General features: G+C 32.3%; 3 protein-coding genes across 4 annotated transcripts; 2 read left to right on the forward strand and 1 right to left on the reverse strand.

The window, feature by feature from the left end:
• Positions 1-3,785: 3,785 nt before the first annotated feature.
• Positions 3,786-4,554, forward strand: LOC115699790 (uncharacterized). The gene has a single exon (XM_030627337.2). It carries the CDS (start codon positions 3,869-3,871, stop codon positions 4,346-4,348), a length of 480 nt encoding a protein of 159 aa, XP_030483197.1. The 5' UTR covers positions 3,786-3,868; the 3' UTR covers positions 4,349-4,554.
• Positions 4,555-14,823: 10,269 nt separating this feature from the next.
• Positions 14,824-20,622, reverse strand: LOC115699778 (SWI/SNF complex subunit SWI3C). Of its 2 annotated transcripts, none has more exons than XM_030627327.2 (9): positions 20,312-20,622; positions 19,572-20,132; positions 18,714-19,249; positions 17,791-18,148; positions 17,635-17,708; positions 17,238-17,377; positions 16,694-16,767; positions 16,420-16,598; positions 14,824-15,731 (listed from the first exon to the last, which is right to left on the reverse strand). In XM_030627327.2, the coding sequence occupies exons 1-9, from the start codon at positions 20,331-20,333 to the stop codon at positions 15,261-15,263; spliced, it is 2,415 nt and encodes an 804-aa protein (XP_030483187.1). In that variant the 5' UTR covers positions 20,334-20,622; the 3' UTR covers positions 14,824-15,260. The 2 variants fall into 2 exon arrangements, with proteins under 2 accessions (XP_030483187.1, XP_030483190.1); XM_030627330.2 differs by having other exon boundaries at positions 16,420-16,586; positions 20,312-20,620.
• Positions 20,623-22,475: 1,853 nt separating this feature from the next.
• Positions 22,476-24,672, forward strand: LOC115699770 (endo-1,3;1,4-beta-D-glucanase). The gene is made up of 7 exons (XM_030627319.2): positions 22,476-22,823; positions 22,913-22,934; positions 23,028-23,154; positions 23,244-23,334; positions 23,417-23,506; positions 23,851-23,954; positions 24,392-24,672. The coding sequence occupies exons 1-7, from the start codon at positions 22,670-22,672 to the stop codon at positions 24,533-24,535; spliced, it is 732 nt and encodes a 243-aa protein (XP_030483179.2). The 5' UTR covers positions 22,476-22,669; the 3' UTR covers positions 24,536-24,672.
• The last annotated feature ends 978 nt before the right edge of the window (positions 24,673-25,650 follow it).

Below are 25,650 nucleotides of genomic sequence, written 5' to 3' on the forward strand. Positions count from 1 at the left end.
ATGAAGTCGAGATTTGTTGAAATTTTAGGACAGCTACTTCCGTATGAGTGTCTTCTCTTTTTTTAAAATGTAAGGATCTTGAGCACTTATAGGAAATGAACAAAATCCCAATATCATTTTGTGAGATTTTAACTAATTTTAGAACCCTATATCGTTTGATTCTAACTCTAATGGTATATATTGGATTATGAAATAATTAAAATCCCATCGTTTGGCGATAAGAGTGATATTAATGTGGAATTAAACAAATCAAAATGAAACCACTTGAGGCTAGTTCAAGTAGCCATAGATGGGTGTGTGAGTGTTGGAGATCCTGGGTTCGAGTCCCAGGTAAAACATGTTGTAATATATAAACGCTTAAATCAAAAAAAAAAAAAAAACAAATCAAAATGATGTTTGACGAAGGCAACATATATATAAATGTATACAAGATGGATGTTGTATTTTTTAAAAGGGAAATTTGATTTTCTATACTTAGAAAATCAAAAAAAAAATTTCCTAAACCAAAAATTTAAAACCTAAAAAAACTATTCCTTTTTTTTTAAAACCCCAAAAATACCCCCCTCACAATATTCTCTCTCTCTCTCTGCATCATCTCTCTCTCCCTCTATCTCACCCCAACCGCCCACCCTCACCCGAACCACCCTCACCCATCCACGTCAACCCCAACGCCGATCACCACCCTCACCCCCGTCGACCACGACCCCAACCCCTCCGACCCCAACCCCAACCCGAAAGAGCAACCCCAGTCCGACCCCAACCCGTCCGACCGTCTCAGAAACTTTTTTTTTTCCTGCGATTTGAGAGAGGGAAGAAGACAGAGGTCCGATGGTCGGACCTTGGGGTCCGATGGGTCCGACCAATCGGACCCATCGGACCCCAAGGTCCGACCGTCTTTTAATTTTTTTTTTCTGCGATTTGAGAGAGAGAGGAAGAAAGAAGTCCGATGGTCGGACCTTGGGGTCCGATGGGTCCGACCAATCGGACCCATCGGACCCCAAGGTCCGACCGTCTTTTAAATTTTTTTTTTCCTGCGATGTGAGAGAGAGAGGGGAAGAGAGAGGTCCGATGGTCGGACCTTGGGTGTGGGATTCTTGGGACCGGCCGAGATAGAGAGAGAAAGAGAGATGCTGTGAGAGTTTGGGGGTATTTTTGGGGTTTTGAAAAAAAAGGTATAGTTTTTTTAGGGTTTAAATTATTGGTTTAGAAATCAAATTTTTTGATTTTCTAAGTATAGAAAATCAAATTTCCCTTTTAAAATAATACAAGACCTTGAATTGATTTTGTGTGAAAATAAAATTTAATAATAATTAAATCTAAAAGTATTATGACAAAAATATATATATTTTCTCTATTTATTTGTGTTAGGAATTATCTTTAAGTTGGTTATATTAAAAAAAAAAAGTTTCAAAAATTAAGCTCATGGTCTTATATTTACCATTGTAGAAGATACAAGATCTATTTTTTCATTTAACAAAATAGACGATCCAATCGGTAATTTTTGTAAAATACAATTTCTAAAATGGTATTTACTCAATAGTAGTACTTCCCCTAAATTTTTGAGCTATAATAGATTTCATATAGTTTAATATAATAACTTTTAAGGAGTATCGCTAATCAATCGCAAGGCGACACATTGAGAAAGTGTTAAGCACTATTGATACCCAATAACAATACTCATTTTTAACTATTGCCTATTATACCCCTTCCACTATGGGTGCTCTTATTTATTTATAATAAATTTCATAACCGTTACAACTTGCATTAAATAAGAATAAAAAACAAGACTCGTTCAACAACGTGTAAAAACCACACACTGGAATTGAAAGGTTTGCACTTGAAGTTAAAATGCAAAAGAATCCCAGTCCAAGACTTAAAATCATGCAATTATGAAATTATATGCATAAGTGGATATTATTATTATCTTCCACTAGCCTAACTCCCTTGATTTTTCAACTAAAAAGGAGAAGTCTCTTTCTACTCCACACATTATTATCAAAGAGGTAGAAAATTGCTAAGATGCATAGTGGCACCTAACATTTGTATGTGTGTCTTGCTTTTCAAATTGTACCAATATTAGACAAAACAAACAAAATGAAAGAGTGAATAAAATTGGCAATTTCACTAAATATTTTTGGGTAAGTTTATTTTGGTAGAACTTCTATTTGTTTCGACACTTTAAAAAAAAAAAATTAGTTTTATGATCGTGTATGTTATAATTATTTAAGATCACCTGTAAATTTTCTAAAAATTCTAAATAGTTTACAATACCGAAAATAAAATTTATATATTTTGTTGTATGTACGTCGATTTTTCTTATACGGAATGTTAGTAACTGTTTAAACATTATTTTTAGAATTGGAAACTATTCAGAATTTTATAAAAATTTACACGTGGTCATAAATAGCTACAATACATGTGATCATGAAAAAAAATTATTACACTAATTTTTTTTTTGATACTGAAACAAATAAAGAATCTACCAAAACGAATTTTTAAGAAGGTCTACGGCCACAAAAATTTCTAATATTTTTTCTTTAATGGGCTAGTCTATAAACACCCTTTAAAAGAAGTATTTTGGTACATTTTTCTATATCTGTTTTTTATTTTTTGGGCGTTGAGGATGAGTAACTATAATAAAAGGGATTTTTTATCCTAATTTTTACACTTAGGAAAAAGATATAAAATTAAATAAAAGATGTCTTGTAACTTTTAATCCTACTTTTATGTTTGGAGCCTAAAAAAATGATGTTTGGAAGTTGTTGAAACAAGAGTCCCGTTTGGCAAACAGATAAAAGAATGTTTTAATTGGAAGGACTATTGTTATGCATTTGCTTTACGCAGCCTTAGCGTTTTAAGAGACTTTTTTTTTTATCATTATGTATATATCATAGTTATTTAGGGTTAGTTATAAATTTTTAAAAAATTTAAAAAGTTTGTAGTGCCAAAAATAAGTTTAAAATTATTACTTACTACGTCATTTAAAATAAACAGTTGTACGAGCAATAAAATATTTAAAACATATTTTCGATTCTATAAATTATTTAAAAAAAATTTAAAATTTATAAATAATCATAAATAACTATAATATATACCAACATATAAAATAATAATAATAAAAGACTCTCTTGAATGGTTTTTGGGTATAAGTGCATCTTCAATAGAGTGTCAAAAAGATAGTGTATTAGTATATTTTAACACTTAAAAACTACTTTTTTATTCTAAAAAGTGTGTTATAATACATTTCTACTTATTATAGTACCACTAATTATTATTATTTATTAATTTTTACTAAATTTTACATTCTTTATTTACTATATTACCATTATTTAAATAATAAAAAAATATAAAATAATAATTTTTATATAATCATCAATATAATTAATTATTTTTTCTTTATTTTACATCTTATACATTAAAATATAATTGTAATAGTAGACTAAATATTTTTATGTGTGTTAAATTTAGCACAAATTTTAAATTTTTTGTTTGGGATGGTTTAAATTAAATATATATTTTTCCATTATTATTTTTCATAGTGGGTAGTAGAGACTAAAGTCAATTAAGTGACTAAGAAAATATTACCCATTAATCTCCTCCACAACTCCATTTCAAAAAAAAAAAAAATCTCCTTCACAACTATGATACATAATAATAATGGTCCCCACTTTACTACCCCACTTCAAGCCTTTAATCTCGCCAACACATCTTTGAATTTTCCTCTTTTTTTTAGTTAGAAGAAAAAGAAAAATGGTCTCTAATTTCAATTATCAATTTATGTATATATATAGAGAGAAAGAAAACCAAAACATTACGATTACATTTAAACAAATAAACACAGAGAGTCGGAAAGAGAAAGAAAAGAAAAATGGGTATAGATGAATCGTTTAAAAAGGCAGGAACAATTCCATTCAAGTGGGAGATCATACCCGGTGTTCCCAAGGAATCCCAACAACAAAACCACAACAATCATCACCACCCTCTTCCTCCTCCACCACCACACCAGACTAGTCCTTCTTTTCGGTCCGGTTCTTCGCGGTGGCGTTTCGAAAAGTCGGTTCTTTTCCGATCCGATGAGTCTGTAACTGTGCCTATGGGAATGGGATGCTTCCCTTCCTCTGCACAGCTTAAGAAAAAGGAGAGCATCAAGAAGAAGAAGAAGAATAATAATGAATATGCATCATCGGAGCTAGAAACGCCTCCACGGCGATCGTCCTTTTCGTCTCGAAAATCGTTCGTTTCGCCACTTCGAGAACGATCTCCGTCGTCTCTGTCTTCTCCGTTGTCCTGTCGATGGTCGCCTAGGCCCATTAGTGACGCTGAATGGGCCTCGTTTGGGCTCTTTTAATTATATTTTCATTTTTTTTTTTGTCTTTTTTCGTTATTTATTTTGAAGAAAAAAACAATAGTTTAATGCAAAAATTAAGTAATCACTGAAAGTTAGTGCCTTGGCTAATGTTTGCCGGCCTACTTTAGTGGATAATTAATTACTTAGTTATCTATAGTTTATTATATATAATAATAATATAATGAAAATGTTATGTTATTTCTAAATTATGTTAAGGAGAGGTACTTTTGTGTGTTTGTAAAGATATTTTTGGTTTAAATTAAAAGCAATTGAAGAAATATTTTCTAGATCATAAATTCATGACACCCTTCTTTTATTTGGCTTCTTTAATCTTTGTGGAAATATGGGAAGTACTTCTTTGACTTTATTTGGTAAATATATTATTGGAAAATTTTGATAATGCACTTTTTTTAGATAAATGTACTAATATATTTTTATTTATTTTGGTATATTAAAATAATTTTAGTAGTTAAATTTTTTCTCATAATTGGTTATAGTTATTTAAGATATTTTGTAAAATTTAAAAATATTTAAAACACTATAAATAGGATTTAAATATTATATTACATGCGTAAATGTGTGAATGTGGCCCTAATCTATTCATTCTAAATAGTCTTCAGTTAATATATTATAAACTTTATAGTTATTTTGTAAAGTAATTATAACGTACACAAATATGAAAAAAATAATAATAAGAAAAAAGTTAGACTAAATTTTTATTTTCTAATGTCAAAAGAGGTAGAAAGTGAATCAATCCATTTTTTTTAAAAGCATCTGTTGAGAGGAGCACATTGTTGTTACACTTACACACTATATTATTTTATTACTGAAATATGACAGTTATAACATCGAAAGTTCATATTATACTGGTTTTTAAATAAGGGAACTTTTAATTATATACTCAATACTGAAATTATTTACGCTGATACCATTACAAATTTTAATATAAATATTACGTATACTTTTATACTTAAAATAAAATAATATATATTCACACTCCAATATTTTTTCGTTAGTCTGAACCTATTAGTTTTTTTTAGTTTTTTCTTTTTCTTTTTTCATTATGTGAAAATTAGCCACTTCTTAATTTTTTTTTTCTTCTTTTAGTGCTTTTTATTCTCTACGCTTTTTTTTTTTTGAAAGAAGAGTTATACCAACATAGTTATTTATTTTGACTTTGGTATAAAAAGTAATACTATAATAACTTTTTTTTTTTTTTTTAAAAAAAAAAACTCATGTTAATATCTAAAAAAAGTATATATGTTTCTGCTCACATTTATTTATTTATTTTTTTTTTGTAAGAATAATAACTAATTTTTAAACTCAAAGAATTTTTTCATATTTATTTTTATCTCCTTTCATTACAATTTTAAAATTAAAGAATACTAACTACCTGTTAATTCTTTAAGTTCAAAATTAGCATCATTTCTCAATTTATTTTTCAAAATAGTCATTTTATTATGTAAAACCCATAATTTTTTACCATCATCAATAATATATTCAAAATAAAAAACAACATTCTAGTTTCTTTTATAATTTATTATCAAATAAGAGTAACTAAATATTCAAATTAAGTATGTATACTAACTAATTAGTAACCTTATTATTTGATACTTAAAGGCTACTTAATAGTATCTAAATTAATAAGTCTATTTTGTCGAATAATTTTGATAGATTTTTTGCAAAATTTGTAAGAAAATTAAATAGTATCTTAAACATTAGTTTCATTTAGCTACCATTATGTTATATTGTTGTTTAAAATACTTTACATTAATTTTTTTAGTAACATTTTTATTACTTTTAATTAGATATAATAAAGTATAAGCACTTACCCTATAACTTATTAGTAAAATTAGTATATATAATCATTTAAAAAAATATAGCATACATTATAATTTTTCAACTAATTTTGTGATGTTTAAGATACTACTCAGTTATTTTATGTGATTTTTTTTGTTTGAAAAATATCAAAATATCTCTATTATATAGACTTTGTTCTAAGTATATCATTTCGTAACTTTAAAAAAAATTATAAACTTTTAAGAGTAATAAATAAAGGATTTTCTTATAAAGGATTTTGAATATATTATTTGATACTTAAAAGCTACTTGATAGTATCTAAATAAGTCCATTTTGTGGAATAATTTTAATAGATTTTTTGCAAAATTTGTAAGAAAGCTAAATAGTATCTTAAACATTAGTTTCATTACAAAACTTTCTTTTAGCTACCATTATGTTATATTGTTGTTTAAAATACTTTACATTAATTTTTTTTAGTAACATTTTTATTACCTTTAATCATATATAATAAAGTATAAGCACTTATTCTATAACTTATTACTAAAATTAGTATATATAATCATTTTTTTTTAAAAAAAATATAGCATACATTATAATTTTCAACTAATTTTGTGATGTTTAAGATACTATTCAGTTATTTTATGTGATTTTTTTTTATTTTTAAAAAATATCAAAATATCTCTATTATATAAATTTTGTTCTAAGTATATCATTTCGTAACTTTTAAAAAAAATTATAAACTTTTAAGAGTAATCAATAAAGGATTTTCTTATAAATTATTTTAGAAACTTAACAAATAAATTAGTTGATATATTATATTTTGTTAAATTTAAAATTTTAATTATTATTGTTAACTAAATTTAAAAGAAACTTAAAAGTTACTTTTAATTTTTAATATTTTTTCGTTGACGGCGAAAGAATATTTGCTTCACACATGTTAAAATGATCACCTCAAAGAATAAATTGTAATAATATAATTTTTAAGCTCAAACGATTATCAGTGTAACTAGAAAATCTTTTTAAACTTTTAAGAGAGAAAAAAAAAATAAGAGAGAAAAAGTAATTAATACTAATTACTAAGGCTGGGTAAGTAGTACGTATATACACATTTTTAAAAAAATTAAAAGAATCTTCGGTAGGTTGAGACAATTAAACAGTCACCGCTATTTATAATAATTATTTTAAAATTAAGTTGCTGTGCGTAATTTTCTCTTTTAAATACCAATTGTCTACGAATTTAGACAATACATTTGATTCACCGCCTTATATATCATTCTTTTTCTTTTCAAATCATATAATATAGTGATCCGAGAGAGAGAGATGCAATAATATATATATTAAGGCCGTTCACTTTGGGTTGTATACACTATGAGGGCAAAAAAGATGTATACTTATAACATATATTTATAATTATTAACAAAATATTAATTTTAATTCAAGGTATCTCATGCATATATAATTTTTTTTTAAAAAAAAAACTCTTATTTGCATATTTAGTGCCTTAATTATTAAAACTAATAATTTTATTGTTACTTTTTTTTTATTTCAAATTATTTAATATTATAAAAATATAAGTTTGGATTAATTTTTAATATATTATATTATGTAAAAAATTAAATTATACCTCACCTAATTTACGGGAAAAAAAAAATTGTCACCCTCAACTTCAATTTTGGGTCTACCAGTGGTATAGGTCATTTGTTACTGGCGGACCTAGAATTTAAAGTGAGGGAGACATAATTTTTTTTAGTAAGTGAGGGAGCAAAAATAAACTTAAAAAAAAAATAAAATATTCTGTGAGATTAAAACCCTTGTCTTCTAATCTATATCTTAAGTAGCTTAACCATTACACTAAAATTGATATTAAGTTTATAAATATTTTATTATTAATATTTGTTGTAACTAATTAAAATGCATATGTATTTCTTTTTTGATTTTTTTTTTCAGGAGACGGCTGCCCCACCTCACTTATATATGGGTCCGCTCTATTACTACGTATTTTTCCTAGAGATGTTTATTTAATTATCTGGGTCACATAGTGTGGGTCACGTGTTAATAGAGCAGAGACGTAAAATTAATTTATTTTTTAAGTTTTGCAAAATGAAAAGGAAGAGACGTGGGGCAGTTAATTAACTTAATTTTCTCTTTGACGGCAGTTACTATGTTCTTCAGTTTCCAAATTCTTCATCTTCAACCATTTTCTTGGATGGAAAAATTGTTGTTTGAGGGAAAGTTGGGCCAATAAAGAGCACGCAAAGACAGAAAATGAGAAAGGCCCACTAAGCAAATATCATGGAAGCCCACCAAGGATTGGAAGCTAAGGGAATGAGACGTTAAGATCAGGACCAAAAGAAAATCGAAATATAATTAAGAGGATCATCTCAAGGCAGGGTCGAGGTAGTATATATCTCGGATCAAGTTGAGATAAATCCGATTCCGAATCTTACCAAGATAAATACTATCTCTCTCACCAGGAAGCACTCACTACAGTCAAACCCTGGACACGTCCTCATTCTCTTCGGTCGACCTATCTCAGATGACCGAGATAAGTTCTTATCACAAGCCAAACTGAGATACTATTTATCTTGAGCTGTTCGCACCTTGGGCCAAACTGAGATAAAACCTATCTCGGACGACTGAGATATGTTCTTAACTGGGTCAGATCGAGATGAGTCCTATCTTGGGTCAGATCGAGGTAAGACCTATCTCGGACGACCGAGATGAGTCCTATTTCGGGTCAATCCGAGATAAACCCAATATGGACCCAATTCGAGGTATGACCTGTACCGAGCCGATCTGAGATACATTTTATCTCAAATCCAAAATCAGGACAGATCATATCGTTGGCAAACTAAATTTGGTATTATAGAATTCAAGAGACCGAGTAAAAGAAATGTAGGATAAATTTCAGAACAAAAAGGGCCTAAAGATTAAATACATTGAGTGTATTATTCCAAAAAACAACCTAGTGACGTGGTATGGAATAATACGACATGTGTCAAGTGTCGAAGGTACTGGACATATGCAATATGGTCGAGAAGACTGCCCAGAAGACGTTGGGCAGAGTATGTGCCAAATAGAGTCGACCATAGCCAAACGTACACTAGACGAAGCATGATGATCAGCATGTCGAGTAGCTCAGAAGGCACTTCTCGGACAAATATCCGACCAACACACTTGCAGAGAAAATGTCCAGAATCATCCCAATAACTTCATCCCTTACAAATAGGTCAATCAGGACACCTATAAGTGTGGGATTGCGAGAATCAAGGAGAATTGATGATTTCGTGGGATTGACTCAATTAAATATTAAATACTTTATTCTGTAATTAAATGTAAAAAAGCTACATCTTTTTTCCTATAAATAGTGCATCATATTCACTATTCTGAGATCAATTTTTGGGATTCTCAAGAGTGCTATTATGCTGCCGAATTGCTTACAACTTTCAGAGATAGCAAGAAACTCACTTGATCATGTTTATTTGGTCTTATTATTTCTCAGTTAAATACAACAAAAAGAGGAGTATGTCATTACTAATTCAGGGGCCGAACCCCTATAAGTCTTGTGTCGTTTATAGTTCTTTATTATTTACATTATTCAAACACTTATACTATCGTTTATTTGACTTTGCATCGTTGACTAGAAATGAGGTCAATATTTTGGTGCTTTCATTGAGGATTTAATCCCTTTTTGCTCTCTACTCGATATATGTGTTTCAAGTATCTCCGAGTCATATTTGTTGGAAATTATTTTACCAGGATCTTAGATCTACTCACAAGTATGTTGTTTAAACACCCTAAATATGAACTTTCTGAAACGATAAATTAAACACATATAAAGTTAAGAAAACCTTACATTGATGCAGCGGAATTAATGTCTCCTTCCACTCAGATCTCTAACCCTTGAATCCTTTCTGTAGCAGAGTATAATCAAGATCTGAGCCCGAATGTCCTTCTTCTTCAAGTTTGATCCTTCACAGTCTTCCAATCTATGATTGAGTTACTGCTTGCTGTGTGTGGGCACTTCTTCAAGTTTGATCCTTCACAGTTTTCTGAAGAGAGAAATTTCTGTCAGAAAAGGTTATTCAAAGATGTGTATTTGACTGAGCCATCACTTTCTATTTATAGGCAACTACTAGGTTTAGGTTAGGATTTATTTGGCATTAAAATAATGAAAATATTAATTTGAAAAAGCACATTAAGTGGCCGGCCATGGTGTAGTAATGGGCCTCACTTAATTTTGCAATTTTATCAAATTTTATCTCTATTTTCTCAAAAACGCCAATTTTCCAATTCTAACCTTTTAAATGCCAAAACTAATTATTTAATAACTAAAATAGATTATTAAATAATATTGTCATTTAATTTAATTATTAATTAGACATATAAAGTCCATTAATAAATAAATAAACCTAGAATCTCTTTTCTTTACAATTTCATCACTGCTTAGTGAAAATTCATAAAATTAGACATAGTCTAACTTTAGAATTATAATTGATCAATCACGAATCAATTATCGAGTCTTACAAGCAGAATGTTCTCAACTAGAATGGGGACCATGGATCTATATGCTGAGCTTCCAATAAGTGAACCAAATTTACCAAGTAAATTCCTACTTATTAATTCTTCGTTGAATCCACTCTTAGAACTTAGAATTGCACTCTCAGACTTATATAGAGCATATTGTATGTTCCACGATATCAATATACTATCTCATTTAACCATTGTTATAATCTTATTGTGATTTAAAGATCCTCTATATAGATGATCTACATCGAGATGGGATTTCTTTACCGTTCTCACCCCTCAATGTATTTTGCCCCTTAAAACACTTAGCTACCTGTAAATGGTGTTTAGTGATATAATAATTATTCAGTTAAACAAGAGCTCATCCATTTACTTCTATTTGCTAAGCTCGAAGGGAATCATCACTTGACTTCTATACACCAGTAGAAGCTATAGATTCCATATTTATGTTCAACACTCCCACTCAATCATACTATCATGTTCCCAAAATATACGTATCACCCTGACCCGAAAGTAGGCTTAACTAATAAATCTAAGAACATGAATAACACTCCTGAGTTGAGCCTAAGCATATCAGGATTTAGATTCTTTTAATCTTAAGATCAACTACTGATATTGACTTGGAAAGATATGTATAACGGTAAGTTTGTAATATCTTAACTTAGTTGCAATATCGATCCAGTCCAATGTATACTCCATACATTCGAGACTAGTATACTTTACTAATGTCCTGGAAAGAACATAACACTTACTCCAAGTGTAAGTACACATCATCGCTGATTATCACATTAGTGTAAATCCAATAACATTGATGAAACAGGGACCAAAACTTTTGATTCATATGATCACAATCACATTCCACTGTGTTGACGATACTGTAATTGTGAATAAACATATGATCTGGATTTAACTGATTTTGTGTGTATGAATGTAATAAACATATTAAACATATTAAACCATTAGCATGTAAAATTCATGCAAACATCACTGACTTCAAATTTCTTATATTGATAACTAATCAGATTGTAAAGAGTTTTATTTAGGGCATAAAACCCAACAATATTCACTCCAAGAATAATGGCTCAAACAAGAAGTACTGCATCTACCGAACCTCGTGACCCTATGGCCACTGACCCCGAACGTCCAGTTCCCTACTAACGTTTGGACCGACAATGTCAACATTCATTTGCCTTCCCGCAACAACACTTCGGTGGGAGCTAAAGTTGAAGGCCCTATTTCTACTAGGGCTGAACATTTTGAACGGGTTTGACCCGAACCCGAGCAACCCGCCCGAACCCGAACTAGTGAACCCGCAAAAAAAAATTTAAAAAAAAGTTTCGGGCGGGTTGGGTTCAACCCGGTACCCTTCGGGTGGGTTGGCGGGTTGAGATTTTAGGGGTACCGGGTTTCGGGTTGAACCCGCGAACCCGCCCGCCAACCCGGTTTATAAATATATTATATATATTTCTTTTATTACTCTTTTTATATATATATATAATATGGACTTTAGATTTTTATGGACTATGGATATTGGATATGAATGTATTTTAAAATATTTTAGTTTTCACTTTATCATGATTCATGAACATGAATATGAAGTTTGATTTGAATCTTTGATAAATAGGTTGTTTGTTTGTTGGTTGGATTGATTATGTATTTTTTTCTTCAATAATAGATACTATGAACAAATTGTTATATTATATATGCTTAATTTAATAAATAAAAAAATTACAAAAATAATTATTTGAATAAAAAATTAATTTTTTTTAAAGAGTTGACCGAGTTGACTGAGTTGACCGGGTCAACCCGCCAACCCGCTAAACCCGACCAACCGAAACCCGCCAACCCGTGACCCGCCAACCCGCCAACCCGCCAACCCATGCCCTATTCGGGTCCGGGTTCGGTTTCAATTTTTTGAACCCGAAACCCGTGAACCCGAAACCCGCCAACCCGAAACCCGGTAAACCCACCCGATGTTTAGCCCTAATTTCTACAAGTGTTAAGAGCACGATAAGCACTACCACTGGATTACCACCGAATTGGCAAGGTTCACCTTTGGCGTCTAGGAGTCAAGGACCACCATGCAACTATACACTGAAGAAACTAGAGCTGGGACATGCCAACCATTTGAAGGAGAACCTCGCGTGGACCTAGGAGACAACTCTGAGTTGGAGAACCTTAGAAAAGTTCTAGGGTAGGTTTAGAATCACACTAACACCCTCGACCACAACCGGGAGGAGACCCGTGCGATGGTGAACTAAGCATTCGACCAGAAGCGACAAGAGTTTCAAGAATGGATGGATTGCAACACCCGGGAGATGCGAGCCTAGCAAAAAAAAAAAAATCAACCGTTGGGAAAAAGAAGTCGTTGATTTGACCCAACAGTTCGCCCAACAGATTGGGGGCAGAGGATTGAGATTCAATCACCCAGGCAGAATAAGAACAGAGGAAAAGGGTTGTAAATCCCAAACAGGGCACGTGCATAGACCAGAGGAGCATCTAACCAATAACTTGCAACTACCCAGGAGGGACGGATCCACCAGCTCAATTCTCATGGAGTAGAATCTTGACCATCTCATTGGCGAACAAGTATTACCTGGTCACTACATCGAAAGAGACAACTAGGACAATTTTTGACCCAAGCTGGAAGGAAGGAGGGAAGATACACCTACTAGGCAAGCAGGAGGATCTCACGGGCATGTTATCCAATACCATCTTGATGAAAGAGTCCAAGTGTACGAGCAAAATAGGCATAATGACCAACAACCCATCAAGGCCGAACATGATCCCAAAAGGAAGAAAGTGGGCAAACGTATTCTAATAGGACTGATGACGAGGTCGAGAGTTGGCCCGTGATGGAAATAGTTAGCGAAAGCGAGGTAATCGCCAAGACAATTCGCCCAACAATAGCAATGATAACTAGAATAATGTACACAATGACGAAAATCCTCCAAGGTCAGAAATGTCAACCGGCGAAAATCTAGATAGAAGACCCAAGCAGATTCAATCTTCTAAAGAATGGGACCCAAGCTCGAAAATGACCTTTGAAATGATTTAAATTGGAGGAGGGAGAATTGAGACAGAAATTTTATCCCACCACAAAATAACCAACCAATCGACTTAGACAATTTCATCCTAAACAATAGAGGTAATTTCGAGCCTATAACAATTTCAGTCAGCCAACCAGTGACGCCTAATCCAAGTATTAGAGGCAACATGTAGTCGCTCCTAATATACTTTAGGGACTAATATAAAAGTTTTTAAGAATAATATTCGTCGCTCCTAATACTATGTTTTGTCCCTATTCGCATTTTGCAATAGAGGGTGAGTGATAATTAAGGGTAAGCGAAGACATGTATATATCCATAACATATATTTCGATATTTCGTGCAATATGATTATAAATTAAACTAAAACTTACATCTGTGTATAGTTCATATACATATATGGAACGATAAGATCACTTCAATGAAAGTTAATTAAAGGGAATGGAATGGGTCTGACCAAGTTATTGTTTCTTTCTGTTTGGTTGTTCCTTGAACATTATTACTTTAAGAATAAGAGACAACTATAGTATACCAACTGGAGAAAAATAAGAACTCACCCAAATTTTTGTTGGGTTAGTTGAATAAATATATATACATATTTATATAAATTTAGGAAGTTACAGAATTGCAGCCTTTTCGATATGAATTAAGTTACACCAAGGATATCAAAGAAAAAAAGAATTTTTTCAAGAAGAGTATCCGAGTGAGAAGAGTACTTTTGCACCTGTATCGTCATCAAAGAAAGCGCAAAAGATTTTTTATGTTGGAGGGGAAAAAACGCATCCAATTCGCAATAAACACACTAGTGCAAATATTAGCGCTTTGCAGATTGAATTGAATTCGGTTGTTCAGATTGAATTATTTACTAGACACCCTTAATAAAACATAAATTACAAGGTTTGTAACTACAAATCATCCTTACAAAGTCCATTGTACAACGATATATTATCGCCATAGACAGTGACGACATTCCTATTACGACAACAAATGACATTGCTAGAAGTTCCTGTTCACGTAGTGTTACACAAAACTGGAGCATTTTGCTTTTAACATCTAATCAAATGATAATTACATTAGATAATTTATTAAAACAAATGTTAATTTTTCATAGTCCATATCAATTTTAAACATTACTGCATACTAATACATGATAACAAATTCAACATACAAATTACATGAATTTTTGAAAGATCACTCTAAAAAGCAGTTCTAGAATCAATACTCATATAAATGAAGGGAACAGAACACTAAACAAAGCAAAAATATGATAAAAAGGGGAAAGAGATAGAGATGGACTCAATATCAGACTTTATTTTTACAACAGTGTTCATCTTTGAACGGACCCTAAGCTAAATTCTAGCTAATTGTAAGCCGAATAAAAAAAAACCCTACAAACTGCTGCCCCTTAAGTTTAGATCGATGAGAGGCAGATGAATCATGAACGAACAGTCCATAATCCTTTTGGTTTCGTCGCAGAATGCAAGCAGCCAAAAAAGGAATAACTAGAAATGCTAATCAAATTTACATGGAATTTCCTTTCACCCCAAACCAGAGCTAGTACCAGGTACTGGCCTTAACATCGGATGATTCATACTAGGTTGGGGATTCCCTGAGGCATTGTACATGACATTTGGAGCAGATGATGGTGACTGTATGGCACCAAGCGGCATCCTTGGCCCCATAGCAAACATTTGCTGCCGAGGCCTGAATGGCATGTGGGGATGAACCTGTTGTGGTTGGTGATTGTTGTTGTATCCTGATATGCTCGGTTGTGAAGGTGCGGCTGACATAAGTTGTTGTCTATTGTTACCTGAGTTGTTAACCATGGAAGGACCAGGTGCTCCTGGTAGAGTCATAGAAGTGATCCCGCTAGCTCCCATTTGTGCTGCCATAAAACGAGATCGCTCAGCCAAAAGTCTCTGTCTTGTCCTCTCCACTTGTTCACATTCTTTCATTAGGAATGTTTCCACTTCAGCAAATTGCTTTAACTTCAGCTCTAATCGCTTCAGCTGTAATAATAGGTTTCACAGCAAAGAGATGGTACAAAGTTTTAATTCCCTTTAAAAGATTGGTGCATCATAAAGATATAACCCAATCAGCAGTGACATGTGAGGTATCATGATGATAATTAAGATGCAAAACTAGTAAGACCGTTGCTGAGAAGAAACTACAGCAGGTATAAAACAACCACAAAAGAGAAAACAGTCCTGATGGGAGCATTGACATCTACCGTGTTTCGATTCCCAGTGAAAATCAAATAATTGGACCACACTTATTGATCTAAAATGGCAACACATCAAACATCGACAGGCACAAGCAGTATTTTATACTTCATGCATGCATATCAATTGCCAATGTCTTCATTAAGAGAAAGGAAACAAAATAAGCAATTATTAAATGAAATGAGGAAAGAACAAATTTACCACCTGCACATTTCTGTGTGTGCACATATCTTATTACCATCTTCATTTAGAGAAAGGAAAACAACATAGGGAAATTAATACATGAAATGCAGAGGAAATAAGTGAATTACGAGATAAAATTTGGTTAAAAATAAATTTCATACGTGTACATGTACATGGTTAATACATTTATTAGAATATTAATTATTTAGAGAAGGAAAAAAAAAACTAGGAAGTGAACAAGGGAGTGAATAAGGGAAGGAAAAAATAAACTTCTATTTACAGATTGTAATACCTGATGATTTATAATATTGGCAGAGAGTCTCTGGATTTCTCGTTCTTCATGATCAGCAAACAATTTGGCCTTTGTTGCTGCAGCAGCCAAGCCAACTTTAGCAGCAGCTTTAACCTTTTCTGCTGATAATGGAGTAGCCCCTTCATTTTGACCCCTTGAAGCAACAGCTGTCGAGTTCTCTTTCATATTATATAACCCATAAAATTATGGAAATGAGTTGAGAGGGAAAAGAAGGGCACTGGTCTGAAGAGGGGATGAAAATCTCGTAATGTACCTTTATGGTGAGCTGAATTTGCAATCTCTCCCTGAGGGCCACCATCTCTACCATGAATAATCTCTGAGTTCATCCTTCATACATGAAAAGTAACTTAAATTATGTGCTGAATCAAGTTTGCCAATAAGCGTGATGCAGACAGAAACAATAATATGCAAGTGAATTGTTTCACTAATTCCTCCACTCCAAGGGATGTTCCTTTACAGTTTATTTTAACAAGCAGTTAAAGACAACTAGTTAATGCTTGATAACTAGTTTCACTAATTCCTCCACTCCAAGGGATGTTCCTTTACAGTTCATTTTAACAAGCAGTTAAAGACAACTAGTTGATGCTTGATAACTAGGAGAATAGGAAACCACTTTTTCATTGTATAGCATTAGGAATCAACTCTGCATAAATAGCAACATTGAAAAAGAAAGAACTGCAAACAGTTTTACTTCCAAGAATTGAACAGCCAAAATGCCAAGGAAACAAGTCTAAAAGACGAACACAACAAAGGTGTTAACGCTTTAGCTGTAAAACAATAAAATAGAAGACACTTACCTATTACTCTGTCCTGGTCCTTCCTTATGTAACAGGTTCTCCGATGCAGATAAACTACTTTCCTCCGACAATGCTGCCAAGGATGCATGTGCACATGCTGCAGCGACTCTTGGGCCAACCGAAGAAGCCAGAAAGGCAACCTACAAAATGTTCCTGGCATTAAGCAGCGCTTGGCAGGAAAATAAGCAAAGTCTAGCAAAATATCCAGTTGTCGCCATATTCTGCAGTATCATCTATTAATAAATCAGATTAACCCTATTCTTTTAACCTACAAGTCTACATAAAGGACTGCCAAGTGACAATTTATCCTATATTTATGTCATTTTGTCTTCAATTCTACTATTGTTTCCATTTATCAGCTTGCGCTATAACTGTGGACGTGAACATTGGCACCTACCAGGGACATGACCGGATTCCCAGAATTGGCAAAAGGGAATCTGCTTTCAAAATCAGCATCTTGTTGGCATGATCCTAGAGAAGATGAAAGACATACAATGTCAAAAACACATTCCCTTTAGTCGATTAGCTAAGAACCATAACTAAATAAGAAGACCTGCTGAATCCCCATTTGCAATTATTTGTCCATGAACAGCTCCATTTGACATACTGGATGATATAGGATTCCCAGGAACTTCAATATTTTCCAGAAGGCCATCTTCCACAGGCAGGCGAAGGAAATGAAGAATGCATTGGGCTTTAGACTTAGTTCCAACATGCTCTGCAATTTCATTCCAGTTCTCATTGTACATTTCCACTGCCTCAAGTAGCAACAACGTTTCTTGATCTGTCCAACTTTCCCCATCTGGATCGCCATAATCTTTTGTTGAATCCATCCTCATAAAATCTAAGCTTGAGTGACCAATCACATACCTTCCATCATGGAAGCAATCAGAGCATAGCATTATATCCACCTGATACATAAGATACAAATAAGCCTGTAATAAATGAAAGCGCCATCCATTGCCAATCTCAGTAAATAAATGAATCCTCCTTCACCACATAATTTTTAAGGTTTAGTACCTTGTTAATGAATGGCTTATAAACTATCAAAATTAAGCACTTGTCAAAATTACCCATTCAAATATACAGGTGAAAATGCAGTTATCTGGGTTTTTACTTCACTACATCTGGGAAAAATTCATTATTCTAAACGATTTTGTTTACTAAAAACGTTCTTCTGGTAGCAGCATATCATGGCAATTGGTATACAATTCAAACATATAAGATGCAACATGCAATGGTTACCCAATAAAAAATACTATTTCAACAAAAAGAAGGTTGCAACACCCATATTATTTGTCTTACTAGCCAGAAAGCTTTTATCATTTTAATTTAAAAAACAGCTTTAAAACTTAACTGTTCTAATTCAAATAACGGTTAAAATCAAGATTACCTCCTTGTTTGACTGATAGTATACCCAACAAAAAATACAGTTTTTATCATTTTAATTCAAATAACAGTTAAAATCAAGATTACCTCCTTGTGTGACTGATAGCATACAGTGGGTAGAGATCGAGAACAACTATTGCAACGATTTTCAGATAAATGCTCACGAATTCTGTTGTCCAAATCAGAGACATTGTTGTCATGACTTGAAAGGGATGAATAAACATCAGCTGCCTTGAGCTTGCATTTGGGCTTTTCAAACTTGATTAAGCTATCAATGGACTTTAATGCAGCAGATGGCACGTGAATCTCACCATTTGACTCCTCCTTTAAGTAGGAACTGCTATTCCATGGCTCATGACTTGATACAGCAGCACAATAATTGATTATTCCCCAGTGATCAAGAAACCGAACTATTCGGCTTAAATCTTCAGTTTCAAGACCAGGTATCACTCCCACGAAATCAGACACAGTGAACCGTTTTTCTGGATTCTCCATGTATTTGGCAACAACATAGTTCCTACATTCCATGTATTTCTCAGGAGTATGGTCTGGTGATTTTCCTGAGAAAAAATGTGGCACCACTTGTCTCTCTAGTCTATGCACTGTAGCAGGTGAAAACCAATCTGCCACAAAAAACCCCAAAAGAAAACACATTCATTACATGTATGTCTACACACACAAAAAAAAAAAGAATAAACAAGCCTATTATTACTAATTAAGCTCATTTTTTTAAGGATATAAATATTACAATTCTGTCATGAATTAAACGCACTAAGTGTAAGATGAACACAACTAGTGAAATGAAATTAAACTCTTTCCTAATGAATATGAAAAGGTTAAATGAGTGATGAGTCTCCACGAGTGATAACAGAAAGTTTTGTTCACTAGAAATCACATCTTCCAAATTCCCATCTAAACAGAAAGACAAGAGTAAAAGTAACAAACCCGAATGCATTGGAACGACATGAGACCGAGTCCCAAAACGCTTCACAACGCCGCGGCCTTCCATAATCGGAGGCGGAGTGACCACATAAGCCGAATTTCCCCCATCGGACCTATCCTGATCCAAACTAGGGCAATCAGGAGGCACAGCCGATAAAGCCTGAAGCTGCCCGTGCGAGACATTCTCCAAAAACATTAAAGAGCTTCCCTGACCTTGACCCTTGCTTTCCCCAAACTCATTAGCTCGCTCCAAAGCAACAATGGCCATAACGGAAGGGTGAGGGCGATTCAAGATGCGCCTCATGACAGGTGGAAAATCAGAGCAACGAACCACACCGTCGGGAGAGACCTCACTCTCTTGAGAGGAAGAAGAGGGATCGGGTGCGGAAGAGCCAGATTGAGGGTTAGGTTGGACACCATCCTCTGAATCATCCTCACGATCCTGTTGTTGTTCAAGATTCTCATCTGGAACGGCGTCGTCTTCGTCCTCCTCCTCGTCTTCCTGCTTCAGCCTCCGATTGATTTGGGGTTCTCTCCGCCGCTTCCTCCATTTGCCCCGCCCATCTATTCCAAAAAAAAAAAAAAAAAAACCATACATATATTTAAACGAAAAACATTATTTCCTTAAATATAAAATTGGTCAAAATTGTAATTTTTTGTTTAAAAAAAAAAGAAAGAAAAGAAATTGAGAATGTGAGAGAAGGAGAATTAGGTTTAGGTTAAAGAAATGAAAAAATAGAGACCTGAAGGAGAAGAAGCTGGCATTTGAAGAAGTGAAAAGGAACAGAAGGTGGAGTGGGGTCTGTGATTGGTTGGAAATGGAATCAAGAAAAACAAAACCCTCTCTTGACGAGGATGATGATATGATACACAACAGAGAAAGAGAAAGAAAGAAAGAAAGAAGAGAATATATTATAGGGCTGAGCAGAGTGGGCTCTCTCTCTACTTCTCTATCAAAAACGCCCTTATTACGCTCTTTTGAGTCATTCTTATGTTTTTCACACACTACTCTCTTCAACTTTCCCCTTTTCCTTTTAATTACCACTCTCACTACCCAACCCAAATCACACTAGTTTACCTTTACCCTCCCACAATTTTTCATTTTTTCTTATTAACCCCCAAATAAACTTTTTTATTATAGCTTATTTACTGCGAAACCCCCTATTATTTGCATTTCCTTAGGATAAAAAATTAGCACACTTTTTACAATTATACTCTAATATATAATAGATAATTAAAATGTAAATTGACATAATTATCATTAATCATAATTAGTAAATTAAATATATTTTTAAAAAGAATAATAGAAATATTGTAAGGGAAATTTGACATGAATATTTCATGCTTAAATGGTGTCCATTGTACATCGGTCGGTTTGGGCGGTTTATCCTATATATTTTCTATCCCAATCTAAAGTTCGAGTTGCTAAAATTTAAGTCTGACAGCCCCATTTAAAAAAAAAAAAAAAAAATCTATAAACCAACCAACGGTTTGGTCGGGTTAACCCGCCCAAACCGGCCAAACTTTTTTTTTTAGTTTTAAAGTCAAAATCAATAAAAATTAAAAAGATAAATTAAAAATATCGCATTCCACCAAAGTACAACACCATATATATATGACTTTAAAACTATTAATTAAAAATATAACTTTATATCATTATATATTTAATCATTTATGTTATATATAATAAAAATTAAAAATTTAAAAAAAAAAAAATTAAAGGTGCAAAATCGGGTTGGTCAGTTTAATTGGGCGGGTTGGACCTATTTTCAACCCTCCCAATTAACAGACTGGGTAGTTTGTAATTTTTTCGGGTTATTTCAGTTTGTAATTTTTATCGGTTTTTTCAGTTCGGTTTGGGTGGGTTATTCGGTTTGGGCGGTTTACAATTTTTTTTTGTACAACCCTAGTGCATGGACTCTTAATATTTCACACTACTAATTTTTTTTTTTAAATATATCTCATATTTACTTTAACTCTCAAAATACCCCTCTCATTCAAACTTTCACCTAACTCTCAATCTCATAAATCTCTCCCACTCCCTCTCACTCTAATCTAAGGCTGGGCATCCGGTCTAATCTAACATTTTTTTTCTTGATCTGATCCAATTCAATTAGTAATTGGATTTAAAAAACATCATCTGATCCAATCCAAGCCTTTTCTTTTCTTGTGCGGCGGAATCTCAAGCCCCGAAATCCAAAACCCCGACCTCCTCCTCTCTCCAATCGCTCGACCAATCCCGACAACCACCACGAAGAGAGAGACCTCTGGCGACCACCGCGAAGAGAGAGAGAGAGAGAGAGAGAGAGAGAGAGAGAGAGAGAGAGAGAGAAGAGACGAGAAAGAGAATGAAAGGGTTTGGGAAGAAAAGATCGGGAGAGAGAAAGAAAGGGCAAATGGCTCCGGCTCCGGCTCCGGCCTGGGTGCTTCAGGGGGTGGTCGTCGGGGTTAGGGTTTGCTAGGAGCTTTTAGTGAAGAAGAAGAAGAAGAAAAGAAAAAATAAAAAGGAAAAAATAAAGAAAAAATAAATAAAATAAAAGAAAATAATTTATTTATAATTTATTTATTTTTATAATTTTTTTATAATTTATTTACTTGTATATTTTTTTAATTATTTTTTTAAATTAATATTATGTGGACCACTTGTCACGTGTACAAGTGTGTACACGTGGACAGTCTACCGTGACACTTAACTGTAATTTTTAGACAGAGGAGTACATAGAAAAACAAAATGGGAATTTAGGTAGTTTTGCTTCAAAAAAATTAATTTTTGTGGTTAAGTGTTAAAAAATTTAAAATTTAAATAGTTTAGCAACCAATATCTCTATTATTTATGAAATTAAAATGTATCAACAATAATTTTATGTTATTTTATGTTACCACTTGTAGACTTGTAGTTCCCTTACATATACAGTTTTTCTTTTCTAATATATTTTTTTTTTTCAGTCTGCCCCATCTCTATATGGGTCCGCCCCTTATTATTATTATTATTATTATTATTATTAATACAAAGAAAGAGAGCATTGAAGTCAATGCTTTACATATCTTTGGTTTTCTTGTGAAACGAAAACGAAAGAGAAATTTAAGAAAAAGAAAAATCAATGGCTGGTTCTCAATGCTGCTCTAATCCACCAACTCTGGACCCAAACAGCGGATTAGGCTTCGTTGAGGAATTGGGTGGCCTCAAAACCTACATCTCCACCTCTTCCTCTGATCACTCCAAAGTTGCTGTTCTCCTCATCTCTGACATTTTTGGTAATCAACGAAAATATTTATATTACAGTTGTACTTGATGCTATTGTCAAAACGTTTAATATGTTGAATCTTTGATGATGATATTACAGGATATGAAGCCCCAAACATAAGGTATATATGCTATGATTAATTTTTGCTACTCTATTAATATTATTGTTCATTTTAAAGCTAATTTTTTAATTTTTTTTTTCTTTTAAAAAAAAGGTTGATTGCGGACAAGGTTGCAGCTGCTGGATTCTATGCTGTGGTTCCTGACTTCTTCTATGGTGACCCTTACAATATTAATGGAGATAATAGGCCTTTACTAGAATGGCTAAAAGATCATGGAACAGTATGTATACATTACATTCCTTTTCAATTCAATCTATTTGGTCTCTCTCTGTCTCTATCTTTTCCATTTAAACATATTTAATGAAACAGGACAAGGGAGTTGAAGATGCAAAACCAGTAGTTGAAGCTCTCAAATCCAAAGGCTTTTCTGCAATTGGGGGTGTTGGTTTCTGCTGGGGTGGTAAGTGAGTGAGTTGTTTACTAACCATTGATTAATATTGAATCATATAAGAATGAGCAAAAATGATTGTTTTTATTTTCAGGCAAGGTTGTGACTGAACTTGCAAAGTCAAAATCTATTGAAGTTGCTGTTCTGTTACATCCTTCTCTTGTCACTTTGGATGATATAAAGGGTATGACTATTATCCTAAATTCTGTTTGGAATCATGATAATAGGTCAATAATCATATTCATAGATAGGCAATCACACTATTGTTCCTCTTTAGCAATTCTCGATGATTAGCTTTAGCTTTAAAACAGTACCCTTCTTTACTTTTAACCAAATAAACAATTTTAGATTAGTTATAAGTGGAGATAATCTGATAATGACACTATTTATGAATATGATTATTGACCACATATATTTCTATGGCTTAGCTTTATTGGATAGAAGTACATAAACACATATAAATATATAAGAGTCAACAAGGTTATTAAATGGTTTTGTTAATTTATTTGTTTATTTACTTACTTACAGAGGTTAATATTCCCATTGAGATATTGGGGGCTGAGATTGATAATTTTACACCACCAGCTCTCATTGAACAATTTAAGGAGATCTTAGCTACTAAACTACCTCAGGTACATTTGTTTTAATTGGTTAATTAATTATGTTTTTTTTTAATTATGATTATTATTATTAATTAGGATAAATAGAGAAACAAACATGAACACATCCACATCTTATACCAACCACCACAATAAACAACACCAGGCATTATTCATGACCACATCTTAAAATATGATCAATCACAGGGCAAAGACCTCTCTTTTCTCACAATAACTCTAATAATGAGCCAATTAGCATTTGTCACGTCTGGACTTGAAAAAATATATATTTATTATTAGGGGAAATTTTTAAGAATATTTTCCTTTTGCTACATTGTTGTGGGTGAGTGAGTGGCCACTTTCTCTAAATTAATTTTGATAATAATTGATATGAATTGTATAAATGAATAAGTTTTAATTATATTAATTAATTGTATGCATAAATTAATGAATGGTTGGCAATGGTATAGGTTGAGAGCCATGTTGAGATTATCCCAAAGGTTGAACATGGTTGGACAGTGAGGTACAACTTGGATGATGAAGCAGCATCAAAATCTGCAAATGAGGCCCATTCCAAAATGTTGGATTGGTTCTCTAACTATCTTAAGTACTGATTAATAATTAATTTTCAGCTTTCAAATAAAGTGTGTTCTAAAATTATGTATCAAAATATTATACACTGTTATTTATCATTTTGTTTGAATTTATTGTTAAATTTTATAAAATTTTAAATAATTTATCGTGCTGAAAATAAGTTTAAATATTTTATTGCACGTACCACTGTTTTCACTGTTTGAACTTTAATTTTGGCACTCTAAATAATTTAAAATATCTAAAAATTTACCAGTGATCTTAACTAATTAAGTACATGATTAAAAAAAATAAAAAACTCTCCTAAATATCAAAATTATTTACTATATTTTTTAAATATTATTTTAGTATTGTTATATTTAAATTTAATTATTTACTTTCTTTAGACAAATAAATAATAATAAACTCAACATACTAATTTATATATAATGTACAAGACAATAATAATAGATAATAATTAATTGATTCATAGAAATTAGTGTAATTTGATAGTGCAATACTATCAATTAAGTTTTTCTCTCTAGATCTCTAAATCAGAAGCAGTTTTATTTTATCTGATTATTCAAAAATATACAACTGTGATGAAACTATATGTATTTATAGAGTTAGGATAAACTGGACCTGCTCATCAAAAGCTTCAGTCAACTACAAAAGTCTATATTTCTACTTCAATTAGACTTTATACACAAATAGATATTAAATCTATTAATTATTGATCACTAACAATATAAGTTAATACATCAAAGAACTATCCAATCAATCTAATTTTTTTTTTTTTTTGAGATAAATCAATCTTAATTTTAATAAAACTAATAAAGATTAATGTAATCCCAAATAAAAGGTCTAACACACCAACCAATACTCTTTTTACACAAATAAATAATCACTCAAAAATAATTTTTGTAAGGAATAATTGGTGCTGTTTTGTTTTAGTTCGTTTTGAGCTAAAGTTTTTGTATCCATCGTATTTCTTCGACTCAAGTGAGGGTTTTAATAACAATAACATCTCGGCGGAGGGATCATTCTTAAATAAGTGGTCTCTTTCTTTTTTTGTCAAAAATTATTAATTAATTTTGAGTCAAATCATTGTAATAATAATAATATTACATCAGTAGAACTAGTCAGACTAATAATTTCA

The sequence above is a fragment of the Cannabis sativa genome, chromosome X (assembly GCF_029168945.1).
Source record: "Cannabis sativa cultivar Pink pepper isolate KNU-18-1 chromosome X, ASM2916894v1, whole genome shotgun sequence".
Taxonomy (NCBI): domain Eukaryota; kingdom Viridiplantae; phylum Streptophyta; class Magnoliopsida; order Rosales; family Cannabaceae; genus Cannabis; species Cannabis sativa.